General features: G+C 55.1%; 4 protein-coding genes and 1 non-coding gene across 5 annotated transcripts; 3 read left to right on the forward strand and 2 right to left on the reverse strand.

Annotated features, from left to right (window-relative positions):
• Nucleotides 1-688: 688 nt before the first annotated feature.
• ColSpa_07271 (mitochondrial inner membrane i-AAA protease supercomplex subunit YME1) lies at nt 689-3038 on the forward strand (the record flags this gene model as incomplete). Its single annotated transcript, XM_049273483.1, has 2 exons — nt 689-2512; nt 2562-3038. The coding sequence occupies 2 exons, from the start codon at nt 689-691 to the stop codon at nt 3036-3038; spliced, it is 2301 nt and encodes a 766-aa protein (XP_049129440.1).
• A 1148-nt stretch (nt 3039-4186) lies between these two features.
• Nucleotides 4187-5343, forward strand: ColSpa_07272 (ketoreductase azaE; the record flags this gene model as incomplete). Its single annotated transcript, XM_049273484.1, has 2 exons — nt 4187-4208; nt 4340-5343. 2 exons carry the CDS (start codon nt 4187-4189, stop codon nt 5341-5343), a joined length of 1026 nt encoding a protein of 341 aa, XP_049129441.1.
• A 1158-nt stretch (nt 5344-6501) lies between these two features.
• Nucleotides 6502-7520, reverse strand: ColSpa_07273 (uncharacterized protein; the record flags this gene model as incomplete). Its single annotated transcript, XM_049273485.1, has 2 exons — nt 6502-6998; nt 7106-7520. The coding sequence occupies 2 exons, from the start codon at nt 7518-7520 to the stop codon at nt 6502-6504; spliced, it is 912 nt and encodes a 303-aa protein (XP_049129442.1).
• A 2264-nt stretch (nt 7521-9784) lies between these two features.
• ColSpa_tRNA_194 lies at nt 9785-9864 on the forward strand. Its single transcript is given in 2 exon segments — nt 9785-9820; nt 9831-9864. It is a non-coding gene; the product is annotated as a tRNA-Gly (tRNA).
• Nucleotides 9865-10405: 541 nt separating this feature from the next.
• On the reverse strand, nt 10406-14078 carry ColSpa_07274 (glycerophosphocholine phosphodiesterase GDE1; the record flags this gene model as incomplete). Its single annotated transcript, XM_049273486.1, has 6 exons — nt 10406-10546; nt 10600-10636; nt 10675-12701; nt 12734-13788; nt 13848-13966; nt 14062-14078. The coding sequence occupies 6 exons, from the start codon at nt 14076-14078 to the stop codon at nt 10406-10408; spliced, it is 3396 nt and encodes a 1131-aa protein (XP_049129443.1).
• Nucleotides 14079-15016: the final 938 nt, after the last annotated feature.

Consider the following 15016-nt stretch of genomic DNA (forward strand, 5'->3'; position numbering starts at 1 on the left):
AGCGCCGCCATCTGCAACTTGGAGGAAAATCGAGGCAAGAATATCTCGAGTAAAAGGTTGAAAGGACAAAGCCTCTCACAAAATAGTTTTGGAAAAATCTGTTCATCTTGGTTCACCTCAAGACCGGTTTGCCAAAAACTCTCGAAACGAGATTCAAGTTGGGTTGAGAAGCGAATATCAGCCAATGACATGAGGTCAGAATAGGCCCCCTGTCTGTCTCACACCTTAGTGCCATTCGCCGGATCGGCATTTCTATACCACCGGGCACATTCTAGAATGCCTCGACGTCACGTGGACTCTGGGATTTGCTTAGTAGTTGCACTGCTCCTCCCCCCGGTCACGGCCTTTTCGGAGCAGGGAAAACTCGGAAGGCAGCACCGCCTGTCGTGGTCATTGAATAACGTCAACTAGCGCATTTCGCCTCAACGTATCCGTATCCGTCGCCCCGTCGCCTCTCAACAAGACGACAGGTATCCGACGGTGGGTCATGTCAGCTTCATCTCAACTACAACCACGACGTCGATAGCAGTTGAAGAAGCTTTTTTCCTTTATTCGGAAGGGATTTTCCCTATACGAACTTTGTTTTTTCCTTTCCCAATCCATCATACTGTACCAACAAACGGCAGAAGTGTCCCCTCTGACGACACGCGCCTGAGAATCGACCCCCTCCGGCCACCCCGAAGGCAGAATGGCCTTACGCCCAGCAGCGCTGGCGCTGAGCGCGACCAGCCCGCTGCTTCGGCGGGCTGTGATGCAGCCCGCAGTGATGCAATCGGTCTTCCGGCTTGCGACTGCTTCCGCCTCGTCCGCTCGCCCGGTCGTCCCCTTCACGAGAACTCCCGGCCTGGGACTCGCCCTTCAGCAACACCAACAACGCCTCTTCGGAACGAACCAACCCATCTCGCGCAACCTCCTCGCTAGCCGGGAGGCTGCGGCCAACAGGAACCCCGGCAGCGCGACCGCACAGAACGCATTCTACCAGCTTCTCCTCAAGGCCAACATGCCCGCCATCGTCATCGAGCGCTACAACTCCGGCCGATTCGCGAGGAACGAGGCAGTGGACCAGGCATACGCGCAGGCAGTTGGAATGCAGAGCACGGCGGCTGTTGGAGGTCTCGGAGGTCACGACCACCTACCCTCCGCCTTTGGCAACGTCGGCGCTGTTGGCGGCCAAGAGCTGAACCAGCAGTCCCCGGGCAATCTGTCCCAGGCTCAGCTGCAGGCTGTCGGTCAGGCACTTGCCGCGAGATCGCGCGATTCGAACATGGCTACTGCAAAGGTTCAAGGCAACGGACAGACCGGGCCGCTCCACGTCGTCGTGGACGAGTCGTTTGGTGGCATCGTCTTCCGCTGGGTCAAGTTTGTCCTTTGGTTCTGTCTCTTTACGTATCTCAGCTTGGTTGTCGTCACGATGCTGGTCGAGGGTCTGAACCTCTTCAAGCGACCCGGCGGCAAGGTCGACAGCGAAGCCAAGGCCGAGAACCAGACTACCCGATTCGCAGACGTGCACGGCGCCGACGAGGCCAAGGACGAGCTCCAGGAGCTGGTGGACTTCCTGCGCAACCCGGACAAGTTCTCTACTCTCGGCGGAAAGCTCCCCAAGGGTATTCTCATGGTCGGACCCCCCGGTACTGGTAAAACTTTACTGGCCCGCGCCGTCGCAGGTGAGGCTGGCGTACCGTTCTTCTACATGTCTGGCAGTGAGTTCGACGAGGTCTACGTTGGTGTTGGTGCCAAGCGTGTCCGCGATCTCTTTGCATCCGCCAAGTCCAAGTCTCCCGCCATCATCTTCATCGACGAGCTCGACGCTATCGGTGGACGCCGTAACACCAGGGATGCCGCCTACCACAAGCAGACGCTCAACCAGCTGTTGACGGAATTGGATGGTTTCGAGCAGAACAGTGGTGTTGTCATCATCGCCGCGACCAACTTTCCGGAACTCCTTGACAAGGCCCTTACTCGACCGGGACGTTTCGACCGCCACGTTACTGTTCCCCTGCCCGATGTCCGCGGCCGTATCGAAATCCTCAAGTACCACGCCAAGAAGATCAAGGCTGCCCCTGAGATCAACTTCGAGGCCATTGCTTCCAGCACTGGAGGTCTCTCTGGCGCCGAGCTCGAGAACATTGTGAACCAGGCTGCTGTTCGCGCTAGCAGACTCAAGGCTGCCGCTGTCAGCATGACGGATTTCGAGTGGGCCAAGGACAAGGTCATCATGGGTGCTGAACGCAAGAGCATGGTCATTGGCGAGAAGGAGAAGGAGATGACGGCTTACCACGAGGCCGGCCACGCTCTTGTGTCCTTCTACCACGAGAGCGGCCCAAATAAGCTCTACAAGGTTACGATTTTGCCTCGAGGCCAAAGTCTTGGACACACCGCCCACCTCCCCGAGATGGATAAGTACTCGTACACGACAAGGGATTTGAAGAGTCTCATTGAGACTTCTCTGGGTGGAAAGCTTGCTGAGGAGCTGGTCTATGGCACCGACAAGGTGACAACCGGTGTCTCCAGCGTAAGTTGACTGATATCCGACTTTGACCGACGTTACTAACTTTACTCAGGATCTCAAGAACGCTACCAACCTGGCCTACCAGATGGTCGCTCTCTATGGCATGTCTGCCAAGCTTGGCCCCGTGGAGTACGGCGAGCGTTACAACCAGCTCAGCGGAGAGACCAAGGCCCTCATCGAGTCGGAGGTGCAGCGTACTCTGACTGAGTCGTACGAGAAGGTCCGCGAGCTGCTCACGAAGAAGCGCAAGGAGCTTGATCTCCTCGCTAAGGCTCTTGTCGAGTACGAGACCTTGGACAAGAATGAGGTGGAAAAGGTTATCCGCGGCGAGAAGCTTCCTGGTCGTACACCTATGCCCAAGGGCCCGATGAAAGTGCCTGCGGGTGCCGCTGCCAACATTGGCCAGACGATGCCGCCGCCATTCCCTCCCCCCCCTGGGGCTGGTGAAGGCACTGCCGCGCCGCCTCCCTCACCGCCACCACCTGCGTCTACGGAAGGCATCGCTCCTGGATCAAACCAGAAGTCATGATGAGAAACCACCATGAGTGGCTCCGCAAAGAGCCACTTTATACATACATTCCTTTTCCGGTTAGCATGCAAGAGTGCGGAAGCCGGGTTGCGACCGGAGTGAAAGGCACTCGTATTATCCTACTTGTATCATTTCATTGGTACAGCATGGCAGGCGTTTCAGCGACTCGAAGAAGAAAGTGCGAATTTCCCTGCTTTGAACAAATGGAGGCAGACAACGCGGGCAGGCTGAGGCGGAGCACAGTTTTTGGGCGACTTTCTCGGCCCGAAAATCGGAAGAAGCAGAAGGGTCCAACAAACCACTGCCCACAAACAACACTCCCCTCTCACCCGAAGCTTTGATACGTCCCGCGGATGGGGCGTCGGCGTCGGGCATAGATCGGTTAGCTATTGATTAAAGGGATATGGACAACCACATGGGTTGGTATTCCTATATAGTAGAGAGAGCGCACGATTCCCTCAGCGAATTGGCAGCGGCTTCACTCGAATAGGTGTATTATTTCGTTTGTAGGAATATGTAACTGATGCATGGCCCACGTCTTCATTTTTCTCTTGCCATGTAATGATTTGTTTACATTCTTTGATACTCCTGAGAAAGAATCGCCCACGTATAATTGTGGATACCAACCCCGGTGACCATTCGGCGATGGAATTGTCTTATCTCGACCCCTTTCGGTGATGTGCGCCGCTTGCCGGACTATGTCAGCCGCCGGTTATCGCCATTAAAGTCCGGCTCCCTGCCGTGGAGCGGGCCGGTTGCGAGCTCGGCGGGACAAAGAGCCGAGGAGTGGCCACCTAGATTGATGGCATATGAATGGCTGGAATGACGTGATGACGCCAGTTGGTGTAAGCGTAACCTCCCACCCAGTGACCCAGCACCTAAATGGTGCGCGGGGAGGTAAGGTGGGTGGGGCATTTGGGGGCAGTTGTTTATCATGCAATGGAGGGGTAAAGTGACGGCCTGTTACATAGGTCGTGGAGGGGTCGAACCGTAAGGGAGATAAATAGGGCGAGACTCCAGCTTTGTAGTTTCCATTGAGACGCAATCAATCCAGTCCTTCCTAACTGCTTAGACAAAATTTGCTCTCAGAAACAAGATTTGGATTGAAAACACTTCACATAGCAATTGCAAACACATTAAGAGACAAAATGACCAAGATCTTGCTCACTGGTGAGTGAGAACACGACCCTGGCTTTCACTTCAATGTCGGTTGAGGAAACACCGACAGCATCATCACTTTTCAGTTTATGGAGACACTGCAATGGGCAACTCATCGAGCACGGAAAGCTAACTCTAGACAGGCGGCTCCGGTTTCATCGCCGCGCACATCTTGGAGCAGCTCCTCGCGGGTGGCCACTCGGTCGTCACGACCGTCCGATCCGAGGACAAGGCCCAGAAGATCCGCGACGCGCACAAGGAGCTCGACGCCTCGCGCCTCACCATCGCCATCGTCCCGGACATTGCGCGCGAGGACGCCTTTGACGAGGTCGTCAAGACGCCCGGCCTCGAGGCGGTGCTGCACACGGCCAGTCCGTTCCACTTCAACTGGACGGACCCTAAGAAGGAGCTCATTGACCCGGCCGTCGTCGGCACCACGGCCATCTTGAAGGCGCTCAAGAGGGATGCGCCCGGCGTGAAGAGGGTCGTCGTGACGTCGTCCTTTGCTTCCATAATCGACGAGGCAAAGCTCGAGGACCCGAACACGGTGTTTACGGAGAAGCACTGGAACCCCGTGACGGTGGAAGACATCAACAGGAGCCCCGCGACGGCGTACCGCGCGTCCAAGAAGCTGGCCGAGAAGGCCGCCTGGGACTTTGTCGAGAAGGAGAAGCCGGGCTTCGACTTGGTGACGGTGACGCCGCCGTTGGTGCTGGGCCCCGTCGTGCACCACTTTGCGGACCTGAACAGCATCAACACGTCCAACGAGCGGGTCGTGGACCTGGTCAAGGGCAAGTGGAAGGACGCCGTCGCCCCGACGGGCGCGGCGTACCTGTGGATCGACGTGCGGGACCTCGCGCTGGCGCACATCCTGGCGCTGGAGAAGCCCGAGGCCGGCGGCAAGAGGCTCTTCACGACAGCGGGCTGGTTCAGCAACGCCGAGATCGCGGCCGTCGTGAGGAAGAACTTCCCCGAGCTGAAGGACAGGTTGCCGGTGGAGGGGACCAAGGGCGGGGAGCTGCCGCCCAAGGGTAAGGTGTACGGGTACGACGACAGCGAGACGGCCAAGATCCTGGGGATCAAGTGGAAGACCCTGGATGAGAGCATCACGGACTTGGTCAAGGATATCAAGGGGTTTGGCATCTAAAAGTTGCGCCTTGCGGGTGACGCTTAGGTCGAAACTCGGGAGCCGAACGATTTTGACAACACAAACTTCAAGACTCTGAGAAGACTGTAATTCCAGAGGTATTTCAAATAATTATCTTTGGGTCGCGAGGAACCTGCGATATTGTTTGTGTAGTACATAAGGACATGCGTGAGGTCCGTGGGTGAGATAGCATGTTTAGGGGAGCCGAGATGCAATGAAAGGTACTTAACGATAGTCATGGACTTGATGAAACATTAACCTGAAGAAGAAATACGAGTTTAAGCAAGAAACAAATGCAATGCTGGTATGGTATTTTTTATTTGTTTCTTTTGGGGATCTACATCTGATGGAGCTTGTCTCATGAAGCCGGGTCTTCCGATAACACGGGTTCGAATGAGACCAAGTGGCAGAGCCATTGTTATAATACGCGGGTGACGTGATTTCAGAGATTTTTTGGATCAGCGGATACCTTTCGTTATCTTTCATGGAGAAGAAGCCTAGACTCGATGTTGAGTACCATGGCCGTATGAGATCCACAGGGTCGGTCTGCCTATCCCATTCCAAATTGGAGTTCTCGTTCAAATATTGCCGCCCAGACATACCTCCTAAGAAGGATTACATGAGCGAATAGAAGAAATAAAGCAAGCATTAGCACTCCTCCGCCTGCCTGTAATGGCAAATATCAATATGGAACCATCATACATCTCTGATCTCTTGATCCCACTCGTACTGAAAGTTCCAACAAAGCACCACATGGTAGCTTTGGTCTGACTGAAAAGTTGAATGGGCAAAAGATGTGCTGCTGATAAGGTTATCCTCGTGAATCGGCCCCTATAGCTGTTCTCCCTGAAGAACTGACTGTGGCAAACGTATGGTTTAGCGTGGTGCCATGGGCATTAAGGACGTTGTGAACACATGACAAAGGAGGAAACCCCGAGTCTTACTCCTCGTCGAGTATCATACAATCTTGGCAAACTAGTACATGGATGTTTCTTCACAGTCCGCGAACACATCTGTTTCGTCTTGTTGGACCTGGATGTTGAGCACCCAACCTAGCAGACTTCACAACCACCGAACTCCATATTCCAAATATGAATAAGTCTATTGGCAAAACCTAACAACAATCCCGACCAAAAAGCCTCGATATATCGACACCCCTTACAAGGCAGCATTGACCCCCCAGCTTCCAAGATCAGGCCACCCACCACCACCCCCGTACCCAAACGCATCGTGGTTCAACACCCCCCTCCGTCCCGTCCCGCCCGGCCCGTTCCGATTATGCTCTTCACACAACGTCGGGTCCGGCGCGCGGGAGTCGACGCCGTTCGTACAGCCCGGCCGTCGACACTTTGCATGCGCCTGGCAGAAGCTCGAGTTCTCGGCGGGCCTCTCGGTGCATCCCTCCTGGCAACATGCGTGGGCCCGACAGTACGGCGACAGGGGCCAGTTGATGCCTCCCACCATGTCGGCGCCGCCAAACAACATCATGGTCTGCGAGAGGACCATGCGTACGCGCAGCTGCGGGCAGCCTATGACGGCGCACTTGTGGTCGGCGCAGTGCTCGCCGAACTGGTAGCGCTCGTTGTTACAGGTACGATGGGCGCAGATGTGATTTACGCAGAGGGGCGCCCCGTCGATGACGCGGGCGTCGCAATCTGGCCTGCGGCAACGGGTCTGCAAGTCTGGATACCGCGTTAGATGCTGTTTAGACCAAGCATCCCCGGTGACCGCCACGAGGCTCATGGGGAGACGGAATACTTACGCTCCTCGCACATCTCCTTCACGTTCTCTCCGTCAACGAACCGGAACCGGTCACACCCAGGGGTCGCGCAAACCCGATGCTTGGCACAATAGTGCTCAAACTCGCCTTTCAGCTCGCACCCAAGCCTCGCGCACTGGTGCCGGGGACAAAACTCCCCCAACCACCGCCGATGCCAGCAGTCCCTGATCTCACACTCGTGGTTCTTGCAGTACCGCGACCTCTCTGTCCGGTGCGTGCGGGGCCTCATGCAGCCCGCCTCCTCACATACGTGCGCCACGCAAACGTCCTCGGTGCCGGGGGCCCTCTCAGCGTCACACCCGCCCTCGAACCGGCAAAAGTGCACGCCGCAGTGGCGCGAGGGGACGCCCTGGTCGTTGAGGTGGGCGAAGCGCCGACAGCCTCCGGTCGCGCACATGCGGTGGCGGTCGCAGTAGCGGGAGGGGTCGTGGGCGTCTCCCGATGCGCCGGGCGGCGGGCAAGGCAGGCCGGGGAGGCGCAGGTGTGGGAAGCGCAGAAGGGGGAGGGGGCAGATTTGGGGTTTGCGCAGTCGGCATGGTCGCACCGGTGTTCTGGGCAGTATCTGTAGTCGATGCCGTTGGGGTGGTTGCGCTCGTTGGCGCATCCTGGGTTGAAGCAGTTATCTTGAAGGTGTTAGTTGTCTTTGGGAGCTGATGTGGAAAAGATGAAAGCGCCAAGTAACAGCAAGCGAATGGGAAGACGCGATGGGTTGCTGGAGACGTACGATACTGCGAACAAAACTTGAAATCTTTCGGATCATAGTTCTTGATGTAGTTGGTGCACCGCTGGTCGTTGATCGAGCCCGTACATACAAGATCTGTACATATAAATTCAGTTAAGAACCAAAGGGTGTAATACGGATCCGGGGGCCGCATACGCTGCTGGCAGTATCCCCTATTATTAGTCCTCATGTTCAAGCACGCAGCGTTGTTGTCAATCTTCTTGCAGCAGTGAAGCTTGCAGAAGCGGGACCCGAAACGGGCGCCATCCTTGATCAACGTGACTCTGGAATAGGGGCAACGGCCCATGGGCGTCGCGTAGCTGCAGAGCCTCTCCAGCTCTTGAGGGTGAGACGTCTTCTCCTGTTCATGTTGAGTGCTCGGGTGTGGTGATATCAGAGGCAGTTTCCAGTGGACTGTCATGAGTCTCTAGTCAAAAGACGGAGTCAAGGACATCGGTTCAATCTCGTGAGAATGAATGAAAGAGTGAAGCGAGGGCTCCTGGGGAAGATGGTGGCTTTTGGGAATATGCTGTGGGCGGATCTGGAGACCTCTCTCAATAGCGAGAAAAGTCGGTGAGCAGCCAGCCGTATGGCAGATTAAGGCAGAATCAATGATTAGATTTAGGTTTGAATAGTGCGAGTTACGACGGTGAATGCAAACATAGATGACGTGGTAGGGCGGTGCTCAAGGTAGGACGAGGACGGAGAGCTCATGTGAGGCCCCGGTCAAGACCCGATTAGGCGCTCTTTGAACGGGTCCTCTTGACTTGTGAGTTTCGAGGGGAGATAAAGGTATCTATCAGGTAACACGAGACCTTGAGGCAAGTTGATGTGTGTTTGGCCATGTTGCCGAGGAGCGGTGTGCCTACAATAGTTGCACAGAGGAAGTTGATACCCGTCTTTGGGTTCAACAGCCAAGTAATTTCGGAGGAAGTATGAGGCACACCATCTTAGCCTCGAAAAAATAGGATAAGAAAGTTGGGGACTATTGGGGTGGGTATGCACTATGGAACACCTGATGGGAAGCGAGAAGGGACGGTGTAAACGACAAGCATCACTGAGGAGGAGACGATGATCTCGCTCCTTACAAAAAAGAAGATTTAAATTCGGGCAGAAATCTCAACAAATGAATAATAGGGAGCAAATAGGATGTTCCTGAACTGATGGAGGAAGGCGGCAGCTGGCGAGGGCCAGACGCGGACAGTCAGGGTTGTAGGCCACAGGGACAAGTCAGAGAGGGGACGACATCATCCTCAGACGTTCTGGGTCTATGGAGCCTTGCCTTCTGTTCCGCAACGAACTGTGATAATGGTTTTTTTTGATCATTGTGTCGGGCAGTCATGACGTCGTAAGTCGCCTTTTCCCTGGATTTTGGAAGGATGGCATTTGCATTAAGCGCGTAGAGCTATGAGAATGGTTAAGCCAAGCTCCAAAAGATTGACTTCAAAAAATTCTTCCATGATTTGAAGGGTTACCGCGGGATACCTGGCTAGAGACATGACTATAAGGTGTTTGACGATCCGCGCCATGGATCGATGCACTTGGTGTTCGGAGCGTCTCTTGCTTGCATGGACGTAGACAGCAGACCTCGATCGCAGGATAGTCACATAAGATATCTCACCTGGCAACGCACAGGGCCGCTGTCCTTACCTTTCTTCACCTCTGGAATGCAAAATCCCAGAAAGAACCCCTATCCAATCTTTCTTTCGCCTTTTCCCCCCATCAGCCAGCTCAAGCAACCTCAAGCCAATCTCGGCCGCACTTACTACACTGTCTGCCCTCCCGTCTCCCGGCCTCGACGGGCGGGAGACCCCACCACGATCCACATCGACACAAAAACAACCACAATCCCGGTAAAAATGCGCGATATAATCACATTTGCGCAGTAACTCAGCAACGACCCACGATCCAGGAACACATTCCGGATTCACAGTCATCAAGCGCCGATGGTTTAGTGGTAAAATTCTCCGTTGCCATCAAGCAGCGTCGGGGAGCCGGGGTTCGATTCCCCCTCGGCGCAATTCTTTTGCTTTTTGGTCTGGGAGGGACTACTTAGTGGTGGTTTTTTTGTTATGTTTGTTGCCTGTCGTCGATGTGTAGAACCCAAGGTTTGTTTCGTGAGCCGAGTTGGATGGCGGTCGCAGACTGCTTCAGATGAACAAGTGATGGATGGGAATAGTAGCACACTGAGCCATGTTCACGTGGCATGAAAAGCCGGTATGACGTTCGACCCTGCCTACGGATTCGTCAGAAACCCACGTTGGATGATGACATATTGTCAAGGTCAACAGCACTCCAAGTGCCGACATCATGTACGTAGAACGGCCACTGCCATGTTCATTCGCGTCGATATCTATCCCCAGAATCCTTCCCTCTCTAAGACGGACTAATCGAATAGAGCTTCCCACTGCATAGCAGAGGCGTGTTTAAGCCTCATGCTCTCCCTGTCGTGTTGAAAACTGGTCGGAAACTGGGTATGCTATTTCCCCTCCCTGGTACGCTATGCCATGCAAGATAGTCTGGTCTTTTCCCCGTACTGTGGAACCGCAGATGTTTGTTCTCTAAGCCGAGTCGCCGCCCTCCGACCCCTCCGAGTTGTCGACCCCGCCATTGACAGCCTCGGCATCGGTGGTCGTGAGGCCCTTTCTGATGGCGAGGACGTTGTCTACGATGACTGCATCGATGCCCTCCTTCACTTGACGCTGCAAAATGATGAGTATTGGTCGCCATCCAACGGAAGAGTAGGGGCACTTACTTGAACCATGATGGGGTTGTTGTTCAACGTTCCGTAACTGACACAGAGGAGACCACTCTCCTTGACGACTCTTACCAGCCGGGGCTGTTGATGAGCGGCTCGGCGGCGCTGACGATTCCAATCAAGTTCCAGCGACTGGCAAATCGGATGGCCTCCTGCAGGGAGGACGCTCTGATGTCGCCGACGGGGGAGGTGCCCGCATCAGTCAAGAACATGATGGGGATCGACGGCTGCTTGAAACTCAAGCAAAGACAGATGTCAGGGTTGAAAGAGCTGAAGATGATGTGTCTGTTGCCTGCCAGGTCGTAGACCTTGGACAAGACCGTGTCGCAGAAGGAGTTCAGCTCGACGGCATACGTGTCCATCTCCTGCTCTTCACTCTCGTGAAGCATGGGGTACTTCATCTCAATGTTGAAGCCAATGTGCTCGGGGAGTTGCCGGAAAAGGTCTTCCAAGGTGGCGAACGGTGCCTGAATGAAATTGCCACGGGAGTTGGCCTTGTAGCCCTTGTTCTTGAAGTCACGAGTGTGCTTCATGCGCTCTTCAAGACCGCCTCCATTGAGACTGTCGCCAGCGTAGCCCATGGACAAAGATCGCTGCCTGGGACCCGGGGCGTTGTTGCGAACCTTTTCGATTCTTTCATTGACCGCATTGATACCGTTTGTGCGGTTAGAGTCGGGGTTGATGTGCAGGAATTGCTCCAAGGTCAAAGTGTGAACTGGTGCATCGATGCCGGTCTCGCTGACAAGGAAGTCGTGGTAGATAACCGGGACGTGATCCTTGGTAAGCTGCACGTCGAACTCGACATACTGGGCGCCCAGGTTGGCTGCCGCGATAAAGGAAGGCACCGTGTTTTCTCCAAGCTGAAGAGACTTGTTGCTCGTCATGTTCTTACCCATGCCGCGGTGACCAATGACCATCGTCGTGGCCAGTTTCTTCCAGTATGTCTGCTGAGAGTTGATCTCCATGTTGGGATGCGAGAAGGGGGTGACAACCAAGAAGTTGAAGTTGACAGTACCAATGACATCCAGGTTGTTCGCCAGGATTGGCACACAGACATCACCCTGGAGGTTCATGCGCTTCGTGCCCAGAGTGGGCCTGATGGAGGAGAGGAGGGCCACTCCACGTCCGATCTTGTTCTTCTCATTTCCAGAGTAAGTTGGAACAATGTCGAACATCAGCTTGACTTGGGAGGGGTCTGCCGCTGTGAACACAATGGGCTCCGTGGAGACGGTTTCATGGACGGGCAAGTCAACAATGGTGGGCTCGCCCTGAGCACCACTGGCCGAGACAACAATAGACAGAGCCGTGTCGAGTTCGGTCAAATGAGCTTCGGTCAAGGGCACACGGTCGAGCTTAACGGCCTCGAGGTTCTTGCGCATATCCATAGACCCGAGGCTGACGAGCACCATGCTCTTATCGGTGAGGTAGCGATGGCCAAACGTCTTGACCGGCTCGACCGGGCGGACGTATCCATCCGACTTACGGCCATCAATCGACGAAGTGTTCTCGGGCGACGAAGAGCGGGGAGAGCTCTCGTTGGAAATCTTGAGGTTGTTCGTAGGCTGGATAATTTCAGCTTCCGCTTGGTTCGCCAGGATCCTGGCGATATCCAAGTGGCCACGCAGCGCAGCGTGTTCCTTGGCGGTCCAGCCAGATGAGTCTGCCTTAGCGACGACTGCACCAGAGTCGACAAGCAACTGAACCATCGAGAGGTGACCGTCGACAGCAGCAACGTGAAGCGGTGTCCAGGCGTAGGTGTTCTCCGCGATTTCGAGGTCGGCCCTTTGCTCATCAGTGCCCTTGATCAGGGACTTGGCAATCTCGTCGTGTCCAAAGCGGGCGGCAAGGTGCAGTGCGGTTTCACCCGTCTTGTCCTGCCAGTTGATGTCAACGCCAGCTTCAACGAGCATCTCTACGATGACCTTGTAATTGGACTTGGTGGCCATGGCGAGAACTGCGCCAGATTTGGACACCGTTCGTCTCATTTCGGCCTTTTTGACACTGACACCCTGCCAGTTCTCTCCCTGGAGAAGGGCCTTGGTCGTCAGAGGGTGTCCGCCCACAACGCTCAAGTGCAGAGGGGCGTAGCCGTCGTTGTCCTGCCATTCGGGGCATCAATGCCGTTCTCGACGTCGAACTGACCCCACTCCTGCATCTTGGCCATGATGATCTGGCAGACAACCACGAAGCCGAATCGGGCGGCATAATGAAGCGGCAGTCGTCCAAACGAGTCTCTCGCAACGAGAGCTTCTCTGTGATCAGGCTTCAGGGTGTCGAGAAGATACATGAGAGTTTGAACTGCCTCGTCGTCTTTACCGAGCAGCTTAGTCTCATTCTGATTGAGCGCCCGAGGGGCGATTGTTTGCGAGACTGCTGGCTGAAGGTCGTGAGCAGTAAACTGAGTGCCAATCGGGAAGGGGTAAGATCTCGGCTCGTTGTCAGGGTCAGAAGACTTGGTGCGACCGATGTGGATGACGAGCCTGTGAATGCAGTTTCGCTCGTTAATGTCGTCGGGCTCGTTGATAGACGGCAGCTGATCGATAAGATAGGCGATGCTAGCCCTGGACCTTGCAGCAATGGAGCGCTGCAGCAGGTTCAGAAGCAAACTCTGAGATGCCTGCTCAGAGGTCAAATTCCCCTCCTTTAAACCAGCCTTCAACGACTCGACGTCGTCGGTACGAATAGCTTGCTCCAGAGTGTCGAGCAAGCCTTGTGACAAGGTCAACATGGCCTTGGAAGACACGCGACCGAGCGACCGCACTGATCTGTCGGATTTGGAGTCGTCAATGTTGCGAGCCTCGCCCAGGGCAGAGATCCATTTGTTGATCTCCGCAAGGAGGCGCGTGCCGGTAGTGTCCTTGGCAAAGGGCAGCGGGTCGACCTTGGTTGAGATGTAGCGGTGCTGAGAGGCGGTTTCGGGGAGCTTCTTATCGAGCTTCTTTGTGATCTTGACGAAGCCCCTGCGGTTGATTTCGGCGAACCAATTGAGGTTCCTCAGCATGATGCGCATCTCATATAGAGCGCCCATGAGCTCCTCGGTCTCATCCTCGTCGAGGTTGGAGACGAGGTCGTGGATGCGGCCATATCGGTCGCGTAGGAGGTTGAGACGACGAACGGCTTCGCCAAGCTTGCGATTGTAGAAGCTGTCGACATCTTCGAGGTTGCGGTCCAGGGCAAAGAAGAATTCTGCAACATGCGGTCAGGGGATGGGCTACGCCCTCACGGTCCGGTCCAAGTCCGCCCACCTGCAAGATCCACCTTCTCTCCATCCTTGGCCGACTGCGCCGCGGCCTTGATCAGCTTCTTCAGGCCTTTGTAGTTGATGTAAAAGGCCGCCCACTCAGGGACTTGGTTGCGGGGGAGGCTGGAATTCGGGTCAGCATTTTCCTCATGAAACGGCGAGAGAATACTAAAATGATGAGTTTTCTGAGGGGGTTTCCTCAGCAGAGGGGCACGCACTTTCTGCCGAACTTCATAGTGATGGATGTCTAATTCCGGGTATCAAGGGGTGTGTGACGCTGTGGCGTTCGGTGATAGCGATGATAGTTAGGCGATACGACTGAAGAGTGCCGTAACAACAAATAAGGTGCTGACGAGGGAACAACAAGAGAGAATGAAAGAGGATAGAGCAGCTGCTTAGAGGCAGATGGGATCGAAGCCGCAATTGATCATTTTCCTCGTCTGTGATGGTTTTTTTTGGGGGGGTAGTGAGTTAGTTGTTTGGCGACGGGACTTGTGTGTAGTAGGCAAGAACGGAGCGTGGGTGAAGAGAATCCGAGGTCATCAAACCAGCAGCCCCAGGATCCAGGAAGTTGCCAGTTTTGTTTCTGTTGCGTCAAAGGGATCCAGAAATCAAGGACGGTCCAGTCACGAGAATCCCGTCGAGTTTTCCAGGACGAAGGAGCTCCACATCCAGTTCTCCATTGACCGAGGGGGGAAGTATGGCGAGCAACGGGCCAATAGTTGAATAACCTTCTCCGAGTAGCCAAAGGAGGGGAAAAAGACAAAACCGAGAGAAGATCTGGGCCTCGAGGCATTTGTCGGTGGGCTGGAGGGGGATTTTGAATGAACCAGAAATTCAGACCGACCCGACAAGTTCCCCGGCGGTGGATTGACAAGTGACGGAAGCATGCAACAGGAATAGATACATAGAAGAAAGCGAGAGGAAAGAAGAGGTGTGAGCTCATCTCACATCCACCGCGCCGCAGGGTATCTGGGGCCTTGGCATCAAGTCTCTCTGGGCCGGTCGACAAGTACCCCGCACGCGGATTGTCGCATGGAAGGGACGACCGGGAGCCGGGTCGATGACTCGAGACGCGGTCGAGGGGTACCTGGGGCCACCACCCTCGCCGCCGGCGCCAGTCCCTTCTGAACGTGACGGGCAGGAGGGGCTGGCCGCACACAGAGATATGTC

Source organism: Colletotrichum spaethianum, assembly GCF_022836535.1.
Source record: "Colletotrichum spaethianum MAFF 239500 DNA, contig18, whole genome shotgun sequence".
NCBI classification, from domain to species: Eukaryota; Fungi; Ascomycota; class Sordariomycetes; order Glomerellales; family Glomerellaceae; genus Colletotrichum; species Colletotrichum spaethianum.